We start from the raw sequence: 20,522 nt of genomic DNA, 5'->3' as shown, positions 1-20,522 counted from the left end.
GAAAAGTTTTCCATTCATCCTAAAGTACAACCTTTTGCCAATGCCAAATTGAGAGCACCTAATGTGACCTGTAAATGGATCATGGAAGCTGTATTTTTTTATGGACCTACCTGTAGTTTTTCCTGAAGGTCGGGGTTTTCAGGGTCAGTAGAGGCCACGGTCTGAGCTGAAACTTTCCATGTGTTCAGCCATCTCAGGAGGTCAGATAAGTCACTCTCCAACCTGATGGAGCAGAGAGTTTGGTTCTGTACTGATGTAGTTGTCTGTATGTGAGTGTGTGTGTGTGTGTTCCAGTCCTTACCCTCCCCTGAGTTCCGACTCATCCGTCTCCACCAATCGTCTCTTGGGAGGAGTGGGCGGGGCCAGCTCCTGATCGTCAAGCCCCTTCTCAGGCTGTGCTGCCGCCACAGCGACCGTTTCCATCACGACCGTCTCCATTGCGAAGCCTTCCGCAATCTGAGCCATCCCAGCGGCCTTCGTCACGGCCTCCGTCACCTTGGCAATGGTTCAGAACATGCGTGTGAGCGACTGATTGCAACCAGGCTGAACAGAGAACCCAACAGGACAAATGAACTGGATCAAAATGGCCACTGTGGTATTGTGACTAGTAAATGCCTATGGGCAGTCCGACACCACCATAGCCTGGTATACAGGTATATAGTCATTTACATCCTCTGCACAAGACAGTGCATTGGCTTAACTGCTTTTTAATCCTGTTCTTCTCTTATTTGGAGGTTTCCATCCACTAATGGCTCTTTGGACAGACCAGTGAGAAACTAAACTGTGCGACCTGCTGACTGTTTCAAGTTGCAAGTTTTATTAGTCATACGTACAAGATACACATGGTATACACTATCCAACGAAATTGCTTACTTGCAGGTTTCTTCTCAACAATGCAACAAGAAATGATAAAAGATAAGAATATGAAAATAAAGTAAATGATTCAGTAGAATAGAATAAACGTTTTAGCATAAGTGTAAAAGGCTCTGCATGGTCAATCCGACATCTGCAGTGGCCATACAGCATTTATTAGATATGGCCTCTGCGGAAGTCAGGGCATTCCTACTTCTTGTGCTTCGCAGGGCAGTTGTGAAGGAAGTTGTCAAGGAGGTCAACCAATCATGTCAATCCGGATTGTTACATCATTTGGAAGGCGCACGGCGATGTGGTACGGAGCTCGATTGGGCCTCAGCAAGCCTCTGGAGGCTATGCAATAACGTCACAGAGAAGTATGGTCAGTTCAAGTGTTCAGCAGTCTGATGGCTTGTAGATAGAAACTGTCTCTGAGCCTGCTGGTATCAGGCCTCACACTCCGATACCATCTGCCTGATGCTATGGGAGTGACAGTTAGTGGCTGGGGTGTGTGGGTTCCTTGATTATGCTGCTGGACTTCCTCAGGCACCGTTTCAAGTAGGTCCTGGATGGGTGGGAACACGGCCCCAGTGATGTACTGGGACGTCTTCACCACACGCTGGAGGGCCTTGAAGTCGTGCACTGAGCAATTCCCGTACCAGGCCGTGATGCAACCGGTCAGGACGCTCTCGATGGTGCAGCGGTAGTATTTTGAGTCACTCGGGGTGGCATGCCGAATTTCTTCATCCACCTTATGAATTGGAGACGCTATTACTCCCTCTTGACAAGAGTTGTAGTGTTTTTGGTCCATGTCAAGTCCTCGGTGATGTGGACGCCAATGAAATTAAAACTGCTGACTCTCTCTACTGCAGTCCCATTGATGTGGATCGGGTCTGTGTTCCTTCCTCTGCTTCCTGAAGTCAACAATCAACTCCTTAGTTTTGCTGACATTAAGGGAGAGGTTGTTGTCCTGGCACCACAATGCCAGTTCACTTACCTCGTCCCTATAAGCAAACTTGATGGAGTTTGTGTCATGCAAACAGCGAGAACAGGGAGTACAGCAAAGGGCTGAGGACACACCCCTGAGGGGCCCCTGTGTTAAGAGTCCGTGTGAAGGAGGTGTTTTTTTTGTTTGTTTTTTTTTATTTCACCTTTATTTAACCAGGTAGGCTAGTTGAGAACAAGTTCTCATTTACAACTGCGACCTCGTCAAGATAAAGCAAGGCAGTGCGACACAAACAACAACACAGAGTTACACATGGAATAAACACGCGTACAGTTAATAACACAATAGAAAAAAAAGAAAGTCTATATACATTGTGTGCAAATGGCGCGAGGAGGTAAGGCAATAAATAGGCCAATAGTAGCAAAGTAATTAGTGTTTAGCAAATTAACACCGGAGTGATAGATGAGCAGATGATAATGTGCAAGTAGAGATACTGGTGTGCAAAAGAGCAGAAAAGTAATAAAAACAATATGGAGATGAGGTAGGTAGACTGGGTGGGCTATTTACAGATGGGTTGTGTACAGCTGCAGCGATCGGTTAGCTGCTCAGATAGCTGATGTTTAAAGTTAGTAATGGAAATCTAAGTCTCCAGCTTCAGCAATTTTGCAATTCGTTCCAGTCATAGGCAGCAAAGAACTGTAAGGACAGGCGGCCAAAGAGGTGTTGGCTTTGGGGACGACCAGTGAGATATACCTGCTGGAGCGCGTGGTATGGGTGGGTGCTGTTATCGTGACCAGTGAGCTGAGATAAGGAGGAGCTTTACCTAGCATAGACTTATAGATGACCTGGAGCCAGTGGGTCTGGCGCCGAATATGTAGCGAGGGCCAGCCGACTAGAGCATACAGGTCGCAGTGGTGGGTAGTATAAGGGGCTTTGGTGACAAAACGGATGGCACTGTGATAGATTGCATCCAGTTTGCTGAGTAGAGTATTGGAAGCTATTTTGTAAATGACATCGCCGAAGTTGAGGATCGGTAGGATAGTCAGTTTTATGAGAGTATGTTTGGCGGCGTGAGTGAAGGGGGCTTTGTTGCGAAATAGGAAGCCGATTCTAGATTTCATTTTGGATTGTGTTGTTGCCAATCCTTGCAGCCTGTGGTCTGCCCGTCAGGGTCCAGGATCCAGTTGCAGAGAGTGGTATCCAGACCCAGGGTTCTGAGCTTGGTGTTGAGCTTGGAGGGAACAATAGTGTTGAATGCTGAACTGTAGTCAATAAACAGCATTCTCACATAGGTGTTCCTCTTGACCAGATGTGTTACAGCCGTGTGAATAGTGATGGAAATGGTTGAATGTGTCAGCTGAATGTTTTTCATGCCAGATTAAAGAATTGTGGCATTTGGTCTCCATGGTAATTAGGTAATTAAGTGATATGAGGACAGGAATGGAGCTGCCTACACACACAGGTTTGTGTCTGTGTCTCCATGAGCTCAGGTCTGTTGAGGTGTTATGATGTTGGGACTGACACACACACACACAAACACACACCTGGTAGGAGCAGTCCTCTAGTCTCTGGACCAGGTTATCCCATCTCTGGGTCAGCTCCTCTGTGTCTCCCTCGATCCTCGCCCCCGCCTCGGCGCTTCTCAGCAGTGACCTCACATCCTGTCCCGCATCCCTCACCTGGTCAAGCGTCCGCCGCTTCTTCTCCATGTCCTCCTTCAGGAGCTAGGGTACGGCAAGTCACAGGGGTCAAAGGTTCCTAGCCGACCTCAAATGCATCTGCAGTTAGCATGTGGTTCGCAAAGTAATAATAAACAGAATAGAAAAGATGTTGGGTGTTGCTAATAGTTTCCAGCTGTCATTTCTGTGTCTAGACTATACTGTGGCCTTCAGCAACCATAGAGGTCACATTATAAATGTATTAAATGATAAGAAAACATTTCCCAAAGCTCTACATCTCAGGCTGAACTTTTTGATTGCCTTATATTACCTTTGACATTCCTGATAATATAATTGGTAATAACACATGAAGCCAAATATGAAATAGTAGCTAATCCATGTCAAATATTAATTTCCTCATCCGCCTGCACTTCCGCAAAAACGACCCCACTCTGTATATCACAGAGCTCTTAGAAAGGATACGGCAATTTGATTTCGCAGGTAAATGCTAACGTCATTAATAAACGTAGCCTAGCAATTAGCACGTCGTAGCATCTTGTGGCACACCACTTACCGCTAATCTGCGGACATTAGCATTCATCTCTCCCGGGTCCTTGAAGGCGTTGGTCTGAACCTCACCTAAGGCCACCTCTTTCTCTGTCAGCCATGCTTGGAACAAACTCTGAAAGAGGAACGAGTGAATAGGTTAACTTTCTGACATAACACAAACAAAGGGATGAGTTCTGGAGCTATGGGACTAGTTGATGTGTGAGCTCATTTTAGATCTGGGAATTGAATTAGGGAACACATTTACCTGAGATTATTGAATTACCTGAACCTCATAACAAACAGTCAAACTCATGTCTCGCTAGACTGAGATCCTATGTCTGTGTATACAAGGCTTTCTCCAGTACTCCAACTACTGTAAAGGAACTTCCAATCAAAACTGATTGGAGCTCATTCTCAATGAATGGACTTTTCTCAGTTTAGTAGCATTCAAGTCAAAATAAAAATGTGGGTGTGTGTGTTTACCTGGTCCTCCAGCAGCTGCTGCCACACCAGGAGGATGTCCTGTAACTTGTGCCACCTCTCCTCTGTCCACCGACACACTGCCGCCCAGCGCTCTCCCAGAGACTGAGAGGAGGAAACGAGGGTGAGACAGAGAGAAAGAGAGATTTATCCATTATACAATCAATTGAAATCAACAATTAACAGGACTTAATTTAAGCTTTACTCTTACCTGCAGTTGGTCCTCCAGTGCAGCAGTGGCGCTCTCTCCACTGTTCTCATCTACCACCACCACCATGTGTGTCAGAGAGTTGACCTTCACCTGCTCTGCCTCCAGGTCATTCTGCAACCCCTGGACCAACACAAACCATTAACAGCCCAGTACAGGGCAATCATAGCACAGGCACCATCAAGCTTTATGGGGGTCCATTTATGGTGGCCACATATTTAAAGGTGATATTACTAAAAAACTGCCATATTGGGAGTACTGTGAACACAGCTGTCCTATCAGATTGTCTAGTTATATTTTTACTTTGTGATGCCCAATCAAAACATTTGTTTACTTTGTGCCAGTCAATCAAATGTTCCCTTACTTTGTGCTGCTCTATCTGAGCCTTGTACCCCTCCACGTCTCCCGCCATTGGCTCTATCTCCATCTTTCTGATTCGCTCCTCCGTCTTTGTCAGCCAATCAGAGAGCTGCTGCAGCTGCTGCTGCTGAAGGTCCATCAGAACCTCGTGGAGCCTAGAGAGAGAGAGAACGGAGAGAGAAATATAGAAAGAGAAAGAAGGGAGGAAGAAAGAAAGAGTGAGGGAAGAGTGTGCTGTGAATGGTGAAAGACCAACTGTGTGACCAACAGAGCACGCGATAGCAGTCTATTCAGCTGCTTCAGCAGCATGTGATAATTAATGACCTCATAATACACTGGGGGGGATGACAATGCAACACACATACTGTACTCACAAGTCACAACGTGCACACACACACACGTTCAACCAACCATGTGATTGTGTGTCATGTAAACAGAGCCTCAAAATAATCTGGTCAGGGACAAGGACATTGTTAAATTGATAATAACAAGACTAAGGGAGCTCTTTTGTGAGACTTCAGCGCAGCTTTTCAAATGAAAAACAAATGTGATATGGCTTTACAAACTCTGCCATATCGTGGATTAAGAGCTACCTATTTATCAGAACACAGAGGGTTTTCTTTAATGGAAGCCTCTCTAAAGTAAACCAGGTAGAGTGTGGTATACCTTAAGGCAGCTGTCTTAGCCCATTACTGTTTTCTATTTTTACTAATGACCTTTAACAAGCCTTGAATAAAGCCTGTGTGTCTATGTGCACTGACGACTCAACATTATATACGTCAGCTACCACAGCAAATGAAAACACTGCAACACTTAAAGACCTGCAGTCACCTTTAGAATGGGTGGCTAGAAATAAGCTAGTCCTAAATACGGTATATAAAAAACTAAAAGCATTGAGCATTAACCTAATCTAAATCTAGTAACAAATAATGTGGCGATTGAGCAAGTTAAGGAGACTAAACTTCTTGGAGTAACCCTAGATTGCAAGCTGACATGGTCAAAACATATTGATTCAACGGTTGCTAAGATAGTGAGAGGTCTGTCCGTGATAAAGTGCTGCTCTGCTTTCTTGACATCACAATCAACTAAACAGGCCCTAGTTTTACCACACCTAGACTAGTGCCCAGTTACATGGTCCAGTGCTGCAGAGTAAGACATAGGCAACTTACAGTTGGCCCAGAACAGAGCAGCACGTCTGGCCCTTAAAAGTACATGAAGGGCTAACATCAACAACATGCATGTCAATCTCTCCTGGATCAAAGTAGAAGAGACTTTGACTGCATCACTACTGGTCTTTGAGAGAGGTATTGATGTATTGAATGTGCCAAACTGTCTCTTCAATCAGTTAACACAGCTCAAACACCCATACATTCCCCACAAGACATGCTACCAAGGGTCAAAGTCCTCAAGGCCAGAGCAAAAGCTAAGAAACGCACAGTACTATATAGAGCCAGACTGTGAAGAGACACACACACACACATTATTCTTAGTAATGTAATGTAGTATTGTAATGAAATAATGGAGTAATGTACATTTGTATGAAGCACAATGTTTTGTATGATGTAATGTTTTATTTCTGTTTGGACTGCAGGAAGAGTAGCTGCTGCCTTGGCAACAGCTCATGAGGATCCTAATAAAATACTAAATAGTATGTGTGCATATGTGTAAGGCGGGGTTCATGCGTGTGTATGTGTGTCTGAGAGGAAAGGGGTGGAGGGGGGTTATAGATGTGTGTGTGTCCAGTACCTGGCCTGTCGGTCCATGCTGACCACGCGGATGTTCTCCCAACGGGAGTTGAGCAGAGTCATCTGTTCCCTGATCTCATCCTCCTCTTCCTCCGTCAGGTTGCCCTGGGAGATGAGCTGGTTGCCCACCTGCAGCACGTTCCCCACGCTGCTCTGGTGGGCCGTCAGCTCCATCATAAAGTCCTGCAGGGGTCAGAGGTGAGAGGTCAGGGGTGAGAAGATTACAAGAGCGTGAAGTACTTAGATCATAATGGTAGTATGCAGCCAAAGTATAAATACTAAAACATTGACAAACACAGAGAGTAATATCTGTGTCCCAGTCACTAAAGAACTCCACGTGTTGCTTCTGTCTTACTCAGACACACATAGCCTATAGTGCCTCAGACATCATTTTTGGGGTCAAATAATAGGTCACGTAATTGAAAAGCACTACATAGACACTACAGTGAAAGGACATGTTTTTTATCTCCCAAAATGGTCTTCAGATCAGTGAGGATAGCAGCTCTCTATAGTAGGACAAAGGGACAGCGTGTACAATATAACACCATGGCAGTTCTGCTCTGCTGTACAATATAACACCATGGCAGTTCAGCTCTGCTGTACAATATAACACCATGGCAGTTCAGCTCTGCTGTACAATATAACACCATGGCAGTTCAGCTCTGTTGTATAATATAACACCATGGCAGTTCTGCTCTGCTGTACAATATAACACCATGGCAGTTCAGCTCTGTTGTATAATATAACACCATGGCAGTTCAGCTCTGCTGTACAATATAACACCATGGCAGTTCAGCTCTGTTGTATAATATAACACCATGGCAGTTCAGCTCTGCTGTACAATATAACACCATGGCAGTTCTGCTCTGCTGTATAATATAACACCATGGCAGTTCTGCTCTGCTGTACAATATAACACCATGGTAGCTCTGCTCTGCTGTACAATATAACACCATGGCAGTTCAGCTCTGCTGTACAATATAACACCATGGCAGTTCAGCTCTGCTGTACAATATAACACCATGGCAGTTCTGCTCTGCTGTACAATATAACACCATGGTAGTTCTGCTCTGCTGTACAATATAACACCATGGCAGTTCAGCTCTGCTGTACAATATAACACCATGGCAGTTCAGCTCTGCTGTACAATATAACACCATGGCAGTTCTGCTCTGCTGTACAATATAACACCATGGCAGTTCAGCTCTGCTGTACAATATAACACCATGGCAGCTCAGCTCTGCTGTACAATATAACACCATGGCAATTCAGCTCTGCTGTACAATATAACACCATGGCAATTCAGCTCTGCTGTACAATATAACACCATGGTAGTTCAGCTCTGCTGTACAATATAACACCGTGGCAGTTCAGCTCTGCTGTACAATATAACACCGTGGCAGTTCAGCTCTGCTGTACAATATAACACCATGGCAGTTCTGCTCTGCTGTACAATATAACACCATGGTAGCTCTGCTCTGCTGTACAATATAACACCATGGTAGTTCAGCTCTGCTGTACAATATAACACCATGGCAGTTCAGCTCTGCTGTACAATATAACACCATGGCAGTTCAGCTCTGCTGTATAATATAACACCATGGCAGTTCAGCTCTGCTGTACAATATAACACCATGGTAGTTCAGCTCTGCTGTACAATATAACACCATGGTAGTTCAGCTCTGCTGTACAATATAACACCATGGCAGTTCAGCTCTGCTGTACAATATAACACCATGGTAGTTCAGCTCTGCTGTACAATATAACACCATGGTAGTTCAGCTCTGCTGTACAATATAACACCATGGTAGTTCAGCTCTGCTCTGCTGTACAATATAACACCATGGTAGTTCAGCTCTGCTGTACAATATAACACCATGGCAGTTCAGCTCTGCTCTGCTGTACAATATAACACCATGGCTGTTCAGCTCTGCTCTGCTGTACAATATAACACCATGGCAGTTCTGCTCTGCTCTGCTGTACAATATAACACCATGGCAGTTCAGCTCTGCTGTACAATATAACATGGTAGTTCTGCTCTGCTGTACAATATATACTATCCTGTTATACTATCCAGGTCTGTTCCCAAACAATTTGAACTTCTACTTTTAAAAATCCACCTCTCTAAAAACAAGTCTCTCACCGTTGCCGCCTGCTATAGACCACCCTCTGCCCCCAGCTGTGCTCTGGACACTATATGTGAACTGATTGCCCCCCATCTATCTTCAGAGCTCGTGCTGCTAGGCGACCTAAATTTGAACATGCTCAACACCCCAGCCACCCTACAATCTAAGCTTGATGCCCTCAATCTCACACAAATTATCAATGAACCTACCAGGTACCACCCCAATTCCGTAAACACGGGTACCCTCATAGATATCATCCTAACAAACTTGCCCTCCAAATACACCTCTGCTGTTTTCAACCAAGATCTCAGCGATCACTGCCTCATTGCCTGCATCCGTAATGGGTCAGCGGTCAAACGACCTCCACTCATCACTGTCAAACGCTCCCTGAAACACTTCAGCGAGCAGGCCTTCCTAATCGACCTGGCCGGGGTATCCTGGAAGGATATTGATCTCATCCCGTCAGTAGAGGATGCCTGGTCATTTTTTTTTAAATGCCTTCCTCACCATCTTGAATAAGCATGCCCCATTCAAGAAATTTAGAACCAGGAACAGATATAGCCCTTGGTTCTCTCCTGACCTGACTGCCCTTAACCAACAGAAAAACATCCTATGGCGTTCTGCATTAGCATCGAACAGCCCCCGTGATATGCAACTTTTCAGGGAAGCCAGAAACCAATATACACAGGCAGTTAGAACAGCCAAGGCTAGCTTTTTCAAGCAGAAATTTGCTTCCTGCAACACAAATTCAAAAAAGTTCTGGGACACCGTAAAGTCCATGGAGAATAAGAACACCTCCTCCCAGCTTCCAACCGCTCTGAAGATAGGAAACACTGTCACCACCGACAAATCCACTATAATTGAGAATTTCAATAAGCATTTTTCTACGGCTGGCCATGCTTTCCACCTGGCTACCCCTACCCCGGACAACAGCACTGCCCTCCCCTCTGCTACTCGCCCAAGCCTTCCCCATTTCTCTTTCTCCCAAATACAGTCAGCTGATGTTCTTAATGAGCTGCAAAATCTGGACCCTTACAAATCAGCCGGGCTAGATAATCTGGACCCTTTCTTTCTAAAACTATCTGCTGAAATTGTTGCCACCCCTATTACTAGCCTCTTCAACCTCTCTTTCGTGTCGTCTGAGATCCCCAAAGATTGGAAAGCAGCTGCGGTTATCCCCCACTTCAAAGAGGGGGACACCCTTGACCCTAACTGCTACAGACCTATATCTATCCTACCCTGCCTTTCTAAGGTCTTCGAAAGCCAAGTCAACAAACAGATTACCGACCATTTCGAATCACACCACACCTTCTCCGCTATGCAATCTGGTTTCAGAGCTGGTCATGGGTGCACCTCAGCCACGCTCAAGGTCATAAACGATATCGTAACCGCCATCGATAGGAAACAATACTGTGCAGCCGTATTCATTGACCTGGCCAAGGCTTTTGACTCTGTCAATCACCACATCCTCATTGGCAGACTCGACAGCCTTGGTTTCTCTAATGATTGCCTCGCCTGGTTCACCAACTACTTCTCTGATAGAGTTCAGTGTGTCAAATCGGAGGGTCTGTTGTCCGGGCCTCTGGCAGTCTCTATGGGGGTGCCACAGGGTTCAATTCTTGGACCGACTCTCTTCTCTGTTTACATCAATGATGTCGCTCTTGCTGCTGGTGATTCTCTGATCCACCTCTACGCAGACGACACTATTCTGTATACTTCTGGCCCTTCTTTTGACACTGTGTTAACAACCCTCCAGGCGAGCTTCAATGCCATACAACTCTCCTTCCGTGGCCTCCAACTGCTCTTAAATACAAGTAAAACCAAATGCATGCTCTTCAACCGATCGCTGCCTGCTCCTGCCCGCCTGTCCAACATCACTACTTTGGAAGGCTCTGACTTAGAATATGTGGACAACTACAAATACCTAGGTGTCTGGTTAGACTGTAAACTCTCCTTCCAGACCCACATCAAACATCTCCAATCCAAAGTCAAATCTAGAATTGGCTTCCTATTCCGCAACAAAGCATCCTTTACTCATGCTGCCAAACATACCCTTGTAAAACTGACCATCCTACCAATCCTCGACTTCGGCGATGTAATTTACAAAATAGCCTCCAAAACCCTACTCAATAAATTGGATGCAGTCTATCACAGTGCCATCCGTTTTGTCACCAAAGCCCCATATACTACCCACCACTGCGACCTGTACACTCTCGTTGGCTGGCCCTCGCTTCATACTCGTCGCCAAACCCACTGGTTCCAGGTCATCTACAAGACCCTGCTAGGTAAAGTCCCCCCTTATCTCAGCTCGCTGGTCACCATAGCAGCACCTACCTGTAGCACGCGCTCCTGCAGGTATATCTCTCTAGTCACCCCCAAAACCAATTCTTCCTTTGGACGCCTCTCCTTCCAGTTCTCTGCTGCCAATGACTGGAACGAACTACAAAAATCTCTGAAACTGGAAACACCTATCTCCCTCACTAGCTTTAAGCACCAGCTGTCAGAGCAGCTCATAGATTACTGCACCTGTACATAACCCATCTACAATTTAGCCCAAACAACTACCTCTTTACCTACTGTATTTATTTATTAATTTATTTTGCTCCTTTGCACCCCATTATTTCTGTCTCTACTTTGCACTTTCTTCCAATGCAAACCAACCATTCCAGTGTTTTTTTAGTTTTTATTTTACTTGCTGTGTTGTACTCACTTCGCCTCCATGGCCTTTTTATATTTTTATTTATTTATACATATATCTGTTTGCCTTCACCTCCCTTATCTCACCTCACTTGCTCACATTGTATATAGACTTATTTTTTTTCACTGTATTATTGACTATATGTTTGTTTTTACTCCATGTGTAACTATGTGTTGTTGTATGTGTCGAACTGCTTTGCTTTATCTTGGCCAGGTCGCAATTGTAAATGAGAACGTGTTCTCAATTTGCCTACCTGGTTAAATAAAGGTTAAATAAAAAAATAAAATAAAAAAATAACACCATGGTAGTTCTGCTCTGCTGTACAAAATAACACCATGGCAGTTCAGCTCTGCTGTACAATATAACACCATGGTAGTTCTGCTCTGCTGTACAATATAACACCATGGTAGTTCAGCTCTGCTGCACAAAATAACATGGTAGTTCAGCTCTGCTGAACAATATAACATGGTAGTTCTGCTCTGCTGTACAATATAACATGGTAGTTCTGCTCTGCTGCATAATATAACATGGTAGTTCTGCTCTGCTGTATAATATAACATGGTAGTTCTGCTCTGCTGTATAATATAACATGGTAGTTCTGCTCTGCTGTATAATATAACATGGTAGTTCTGCTCTGCTGCATAATATAACATGGTAGTTCTGCTCTGCTGTATAATATAACATGGTAGTTCTGCTCTGCTGCATAATATAACATGGTAGTTCTGCTCTGCTGTATAATATAACATGGTAGTTCTGCTCTGCTGTATAATATAACATGGTAGTTCTGCTCTGCTGTATAATATAACATGGTAGTTCTGCTCTGCTGTATAATATAACATGGTAGTTCTGCTCTGCTGTATAATATAACATGGTAGTTCTGCTCTGCTGTATAATATAACATGGTAGTTCTGCTCTGCTGTATAATATAACATGGTAGTTCTGCTCTGCTGTATAATATAACATGGTAGTTCTGCTCTGCTGTATAATATAACATGGTAGTTCTGCTCTGCTGTATAATATAACATGGTAGTTCTGCTCTGCTGTATAATATAACATGGTAGTTCTGCACTGATATGATCTTCCAGTAGTAGAGTGTTTTCTGCAGCCTTGAGAAGATCCACAGTGTTCTATAGAGGACCTAACAAAACCCCATAATCACCCACTGGCTGGGCTTCTGGAGTTGGCAGGAAGACTTGGCATTCACACACACACACACACACACACACATCTGGACGTTTCTCCCATCCACTTCCCACTGTGGCGAAGGCTAACAGTGTAGCAAGTAGCGCTCTGCTCCCCAAATGCATTCTGGGTCACCTCAGCCCCTTGCACTTGAGCGGTTGCCGTAGCAACAGTTAAGCTAGCCGTAAAGGACAAACAGCATGAGTTCATGAGTTCTAGCTTCTTGACAGTTGAGCCTACTATGAAATGAAAAGGGAAGATAGTCAAAACTAGGGTGGCGTTGGAAGAGTTGCCTGAACTCAGAGGAGCAAAAAAAGTGAAAAATGTAGGAGGCTGAATGGCATTAGCTCTTGGTGGGAGTCATCTCAGGCTTGAGAATTACTGTCTGTTTCTCTTCTCTCTTCTGACTGGGGATGAGTAAGCACTTTCGGTGTCAACATCACTGAGGACTTTACATGGTCCTCTTACATCAGCACAGTCGTGAAAAAGGCATTGCAGCGCCTCTTCTATCTAAGGAGGCTCTCATTACTGAACCACACACTTACACCCACACGCCCCCTCACACCTATGCTGTTGGTAAATTGATTATTGATTTGATTTATTACTACCATTACGCTGCTGTTCATAGATTATTTATTGCAATTACCATTAGTATCTACACTGAGTGTACAAAACATTAGGAACACCGTCCTAATATTGAGTTGCACACCCTTTGTCCTCAAAACTGCCTAAATTCGTCAGGGCATGGACTCGGCAAGGTGTCAAAAGCTTTCCACAGGGATGCTGGCCCATGTTGACTCCAATGCTTCCCACAGTTGTGTCTAGTTGGCTGGATGTCCTTTGGGTGGTGGACCATTCTTGATACACAAGGGAAACTGTTCAGTGTGAAAAACCCAGCAGCATTGCAGTTCTTGACAGCGCCTGGCACCTATCCTGTTAAATCCTGTCTTGCCCATTCACCCTCTGAACGGCACACATTCACAATCCATGTCTCAATTGTCTCAAGGCTTAAAAATCATTCTTTAACCTGTCTCCTTCCCTTCATCTACACTGATTGAAATGGATGGAAATGAATTTAAGTGACATCAATCATAGCTTTCACCTGAATTCACCTGGTCAGTTTATGTCATGGAAAGAGCAGGTGTTCATAATTGTTTATACACTCAGTGTATCTATTTATCCTGCTACTGGTCACTATTACCCCTGTTTACATGTATATCCTACTACCAGTCACGTTTTATGCATAAACCTACCTCAACACTCCAGTACCCCTGCACATTGAATAAGGTACTGGCACTGACCTGTAGATGCTTGCATTCTTGTGTTTCTTCAACCTATTTCTTACTTGTTGTGTGTTTTTTATTCTATTTTCTATTATTACCTATATTATTATCATCACTGCATTGTCGGGAAAAAGCTCTTAAGGTAACAATTTGACTGTAGGCATGGCTAGGACGTAGGACGTAGACTGCGGACGTAAAGGTAATGGCGGACTGAACGAAGTTATGTAGAGCACCTCAAGATAAAACATAATATTCGAAATATCTGCTAAATTAGACTAAAATATTAGCACTAAATAATCTGGTGGGTGATAACCTTCAATCTGGATAATAACACAAAACAAATGCTAAGACTAGAGACATTTATCGACAAATATTACGAAAACAAGCAACACCCAAACATGACGGAGAATAAGACAGGGGAACCGAATCAAAAACGAAAACGTGACTCCTCAACCGACACGGATGATCTAATATTCTCAACACCAGCAATGGTAAAGGTCGAAACCGATCTGTTAAAATCAATAAATGACAAACTGGGTATACTTGAATTAGTTAGTAAAGATATAAAAGACTTGAAGGCAAGCCTAGAGATGAGTGATGAAAAAGCTGCGACATTGGAGAAGGAAACACACGCGCTAAAAGTGACGGTCAATAAGATTGAAACCGAAATGAATGAATTTAAAAAGGAGAACAACGTTCTGAAAGAATGCTTACTGGACATACAAACTAGATCCATGAGAGAGAATTTGGTACTTACAGGTATCCAAGAGAAAGAAGGAGAGGTTCCTGAATCTGTAGTTAGAGAGTTCCTTTTTGCAGCGCTTCAGATTCCACGCGAAGTTATCGATAAGATCCAACTTGAACGTGTACACCGCCTCGGACAGAGAGGGCAGAGGTACGAACGCCCAATCGTTGCCAAATTTGCTTCATTTAAAGATAAAATAATGGTTAAAAGCCTGGGTAAAAGACTTGCTGGGACCAAAATTGGCATGAATGATCAGTTTCCGAAAGAAATTGCAGAACGGCGCAAAGTTCTGTATCCAATTTTCAAAGAAAATAGATTAAAAGCGAAATGAGTAGCTCTCGTCGTGGATAAACTATATATTGATAACCAGTTGTTCAGAGACACAAAGATTACTCCATGGTTATTTTAAAAATTACAAAGTTCTCATAGATGAGGAAAATAAACACAATTCAAGCCCGGTTACTGATTGTAACAATACAATACAAAATATAGCTTTTCTATAAATCTTCACATATAACTAATTGAACACAAGCACTATTTCTACATAGTGAAGATAAAAACTAAGTAAACAGAAGGCACAGTATGTGTGGATGGTGTGGTGTGTGTTTATTTGTATTTGTTATGTTTGGAAAGTTGAGTGAGTGAGTAATGAAATAGTTGCATATCCCAGAGCCAGTGTATTGCTGTGGGCCGGGTATGAGAGGGCTTTCAATGTTGTTCAAATGATGGATATACTTTTATAATGAATTATACGTCTTATTTATTTATTGTCCTATCATGGGGAACTACATTTTTAAAATAAATTATATCTAATTATTTATTATCCTATTTTAATGGTACGGTCCATGGCCCTATATACCCTAGACACCCACATGAATGGCCCAGATACTAAGGAGAAGTCCCTAACTGTTTTATGTGCATGCTGTAAACGGTCTGTATGCAGCCAAAATGAGGACAGGGACCATGAGCAGCACTGCCCCCTCAAGATTCTGAGCCTGCTTGGCAGGGTTGGTCCTGCAAAGCCAAAGCCCCCTAAAGGGAGAGCATAATAAACAAGGAAATTCTCAAAGCTGCTAATGAGAACCTTGACGACCTTGTACCTAGCCGGTGGGGATTCCGGTGGGGTGCCCCCACCCAGGCAGTGGCAGTGCTGGCAACACTAGCTGCAGTAACCCATGGGGAGGGGGTCACACTCGGACATTCAGAGAGGGGGTATATTATTGTGGCCCTGGTGGCACGAAACCAATCGGACTGCATGGAGATGCTTGGGAACATGGTCAAAATGGATGACCGTATTGTGGGTGTTTCAGGAAGAAGGTGTACATTTGACCTCCATCATCTAGGATGTGACAATGGTAAATAAATCTCTACATTTATGCTCATTTTTTGCGCGGTCTTGCAGGCCTTCTCATGCAGCTGCAACTGCAAGTACATTTGTAAATCATGACCCATCTTGAGTTGGGCTCTGGGATGGTGCAATTGTTGAGAGGGTGAGCTTATGGTTGTGTGGGTTGAATGTGTGTGGGTGTATGTGTGTATCCCACAACTGTTGCGAAGGAAGAAGTAAAAGATGTTAGGGACTATAGAGGATGATTCACAGCAATATGTAATAAAAATCGAGGTGAGGGCGATGGAAATGCATTTGGCAATGGATCTGCTTCGGTTCGGTGGATGGTGCTGTGTGCACTTTTCGAAGGATGGATCCCAGTCGGTCCGGGGCTGTGCGATGCGGGGGGTCGGGGGTGGTCTGCCGGGCATTGGGATGACAACCCAACTCGAGATGGGGGCTTTTGGCGGGTGGAATAGTGGGGACCAATTGGAGGTTTGCTTAGTGGAGATGCAAATGTCATGGTACAACTATATAGACACTCAATCATTATGTTACTTTTTAATAGGACGTTTACAAACATATATTTTGATAAAAATAATTGAAAGGTGTGTCTCATTATGGTAAGTGGTGAAATAAGTATAGCCAGTTACAATTGTAATGGCTTAGCAGATAATAAGAAAAGACGATCAGTATTTACCTGGCTAAAAGAGAAGGATTATAATATCTACTGTTTACAGGAAACCCATTCGACAGTTTTAGATTAAGTTTTGTGGAAAAAGAACTGGGGGGGCAAAATATATTTCTCCCATGGGCAAAGAAATTCAAAAGGGGTGATGGTTTTAATTAATAATAACTTTGATCCAAATGTGCAACTTGTCCAAACAGATCCTCAAGGTAGATAGATTATTTTAAATATGTTATTGGACAATAAACATATATGGCTTATTAACCTATACGGTCCGAATAATGATGATCCAAGCTTCTTTGACAATATATATAAGAATGTATCAACTCTACAAGCAACACTAGACTCTATTATTATAGTGGGAGATTTTAATACGGTCTTAAATACCTCTATGGACCGGAAAGGAAATCACACTACAAACTATCACCCTCAGGCACTTAAGGAAATCAGGAATGTCATGGATGTATTGGAATTAGTGGATATATGGAGACTTAAATACCCTGACCTAGTGAGATATACATGGCGGAGGCTTAATCAAGCTAGTCGCCTTGACTACTTTCTTATATTCTCTCTGGCACCAAAAGTTAAAAAGTGTTTGATAGGGGACAGAATGCGGTCGGACCATCACATAATTGGCATATATATTACTCTTACAGAATTTCCACGTGGCCGAGGATATTGGAAATTTAATCAAAGCCTACTAGATGATAAATTGTTTAGAACTAGGACAGAAGAATTTATAACTGACTTTTTTAGACATAACATAGGTACAGCAGATCCCCATATTGTATGGGACACTTTTAAGTGTGCCTTTAGAGGCCATGCAATTCAGTACTCATCTATAAAACAAAAGCAATTTCGATCAAAAGAGTCCATATTAACAAAGGAAATTGAAGGACTAACAGTACAGTTAGATAACAATAAAAACGGTACCATAGAGGCACAGAATAAGTTAGAGGAAAAACAAAAAGAAATGGAGGAACTTATTCAAGAAAGATCCAGTGTAATATATTACAAAAATAAAGCGAACTGGATGGAATATGGGGAAAAATGCACCAAATTCTTTTTCAATCGTCAATATAGAAATGCTACCAAAAAAAACGTATTAAAACTTGTTACAAATGATGGAGTCACGCATGATTCACCAAATGATATTTTGAAAGAGGAAGTAAAGTACTTTAAGAATATATTTTCGTTTCAGGCTCCTCCATCTCCACTAACTGAAACTAATTGTATGGATTTTTTCCCTAATAATAATGTAAAATTAACATCTGTACAGAAAGACTCATGTGAAGGCCTAATTACAGAGGAGGAACTACTTGATGCAATTGGGGCCTTTAAGGATGGGAAAACTCCAGGACTGGATGGCATACCAGTGGAAGTATACAAACATTTTTTTGATATACTCAAAGGACCATTATTAGCTTGTTTTAACCACTCCTATATAAATGATAGATTATCAGACACGCAACAAGAAGGTGTGATATCATTATTACTGAAACAGGACCCAAGTGGTATATATAAAGATCCAGTCCATTTAAAAAATTGGAGACCTCTTACACTTCAGTGTTGTGATGCAAAAATCCTAGCAAAATGCTTGGCGCATAGAATAAAAAAAGTTTTGTCAGATATTATTCATCCTAATCAGACCGTTTTTTTACATGGACGATACATTGGAGATAATATAAGGCAAGTACTGGAAACAATGGAACACTATGAAATATCGGGGACACCAGGCCTGGTTTTCATAGCTGATTTTGAAAAGGCTTTTGATAAAGTACGACTGGAGTTTATATATAAATGCCTAGAATATTTCAATTTTGGGGAATCTCTTATAAAATGGGTAAAAATTATGTATAGTAACCCTAGGTGTAAAATAGTAAATAATGGCTACATCTCAGAAAGTTTTAAACTATCTAGAGGAGTAAAACAAGGTTGTCCACTATCGGCATATCTATTTATTATTGCCATCGAAATGTTAGCTGTTAAAATTAGATCAAACATTAATATTAAGGGATTAGAAATCCAGGGCCTAAAAACTAAGGTGTCATTGTACGCTGATGATTCATGTTTTCTTTTAAAACCACAACTAGAAACTCTCCACGGCCTCTTAGAGGATCTAGATACATTTGCTATCCTCTCTGGATTAAAACCAAATTATGATAAATGTACCATATTACGTATTGGATCACTAAAAAATACACATTTTACATTGCCATGTAGTTTACCAATTAAATGGTCTGACGGTGATGTGGACATACTCGGTATACAAATCCCGAAAGAAAGAAATGATCTCACTCCAATAAATTTTTATAGAAAGTTAGCAAAAATAGATAAGATCTTGCTACCATGGAAAGGAAAATACCTGTCTATTTGTGGGAAAATCACCCTGATTAACTCTTTAATCATATCACAGTTTACCTATTTGCTTATGGTTTTGCCTACACCTAGTGACCTGCTTTTTAAATTATATGAACAAAAAAATATTCAATTTTATTTGGAACGGCAAGCCAGATAAAATTAAAAGGGCCTATTTATATAACGAATATGAATTCGGAGGGCAGAAATTATTAAATATTAAAGCATTAGACCTCTCACTAAAGGCATCAGTCATACAAAAGTTATACTTAAATCCAAACTGGTTCTCTAGTAGATTGGTACGAATGTCTCATCCTATGTTCAAGAAGGGCCTTTTTCCCTTTATTCAGATTACACCTGCTCACTTTCGGTTGCTTGAAAAGGAAATAATTTCCAAAATATCTTTATTTTTTAAACAAGCCTTAGAAAGTTGTTTGCAATTTCAGTTTAATCCACCTGAAAGGACGGAACAAATAGTACAACAAATCTTGTGGTTAAATTCAAATATAGTAATTGATAAAAAAAACTGTATTTATCGAAGAAATGTTTAAAAAAGGTAGAATTTTTGTGAATGATATCATAAATAGGACTGGTGGAGTAATGTCACACATGCAGCTAACACAGACATATGGAAATGTCTGCTCTACCCAAAATTACAACCAATTAATTGCGGCATTACCACAAAAATGGAAGAGGCAGGTGGAAGGGGATAAAAGTAAGGAACTTGTATGTCGGCCTTATATTAAAGAACATAAATGGTTAAAGAAAAGTGTGATAAATAAAAACATATACCAATTTCATTTAAGGACCAAAAAACTTACAGCTGTGCCATATAAATTGCAAAATAGTTGGGAAGAGATTTTCGATGTACCCATTCCATGGCACATGGTTTATGAATTGATACGCAAAACAACGCCGGATTCAAAACTTCGAATTTTTCAATTTAAATTATTGTACAAAATTCTTGCAACTAATAGAATGTTATATATATGGGGGATACAATCTTCCCAGCTCTGTAGATTCTGCTGTGAGGAGGCAGAGTCATTAGACCATTTATTTTGGTATTGTCCGCATGTAGCTCGTTTTTGGTCACAGGTCCAGGAATGGTTGAAGAATTGCAACATTTGCGTAGAACTAACGCTACAGATAGCAATACTGGGGGATTTGAAAAGCCATAGTCAATCAATCAATAATATAATAATTATTTTAGCAAAAATGTTTATTTTTAATTTACAATCCGTGGAAGCTATGAGAATAGGAAGATTCAAATCTTTTGTGAAACATCACAGCACAGTTGAAAAATATATGGCAAATAAA

The 20,522-nt window shown here is 42.1% G+C and overlaps 1 protein-coding gene across 6 annotated transcripts in view; it reads right to left on the bottom strand.

Annotated features, from left to right (window-relative positions):
- The window catches only part of utrn (utrophin), a 314,619-nt gene that overhangs the window by 204,811 nt on the left and 89,286 nt on the right, over positions 1-20,522 (bottom strand). For all 6 annotated transcript variants that reach the window (XM_055885258.1, XM_055885257.1, XM_055885262.1 and 3 more), the window contains 8 exons: positions 6,800-6,981; positions 5,058-5,208; positions 4,697-4,816; positions 4,489-4,590; positions 4,031-4,138; positions 3,343-3,522; positions 302-495; positions 111-222 (listed from right to left, as the gene is read on the bottom strand). In XM_055885258.1, coding sequence (XP_055741233.1) covers positions 111-222; positions 302-495; positions 3,343-3,522; positions 4,031-4,138; positions 4,489-4,590; positions 4,697-4,816; positions 5,058-5,208; positions 6,800-6,981 — 1,149 coding nt within the window. The remainder of the gene's footprint in view (positions 1-110; positions 223-301; positions 496-3,342; positions 3,523-4,030; positions 4,139-4,488; positions 4,591-4,696; positions 4,817-5,057; positions 5,209-6,799; positions 6,982-20,522) is intronic.

The sequence above is a fragment of the Salvelinus fontinalis genome, chromosome 27, assembly GCF_029448725.1.
Source record: "Salvelinus fontinalis isolate EN_2023a chromosome 27, ASM2944872v1, whole genome shotgun sequence".
Lineage (NCBI taxonomy): Eukaryota > Metazoa > Chordata > Actinopteri > Salmoniformes > Salmonidae > Salvelinus > Salvelinus fontinalis.
Note: the sequence above shows the minus strand (reverse complement) of the source record. Positions and strands in the feature narration are given on the sequence as shown.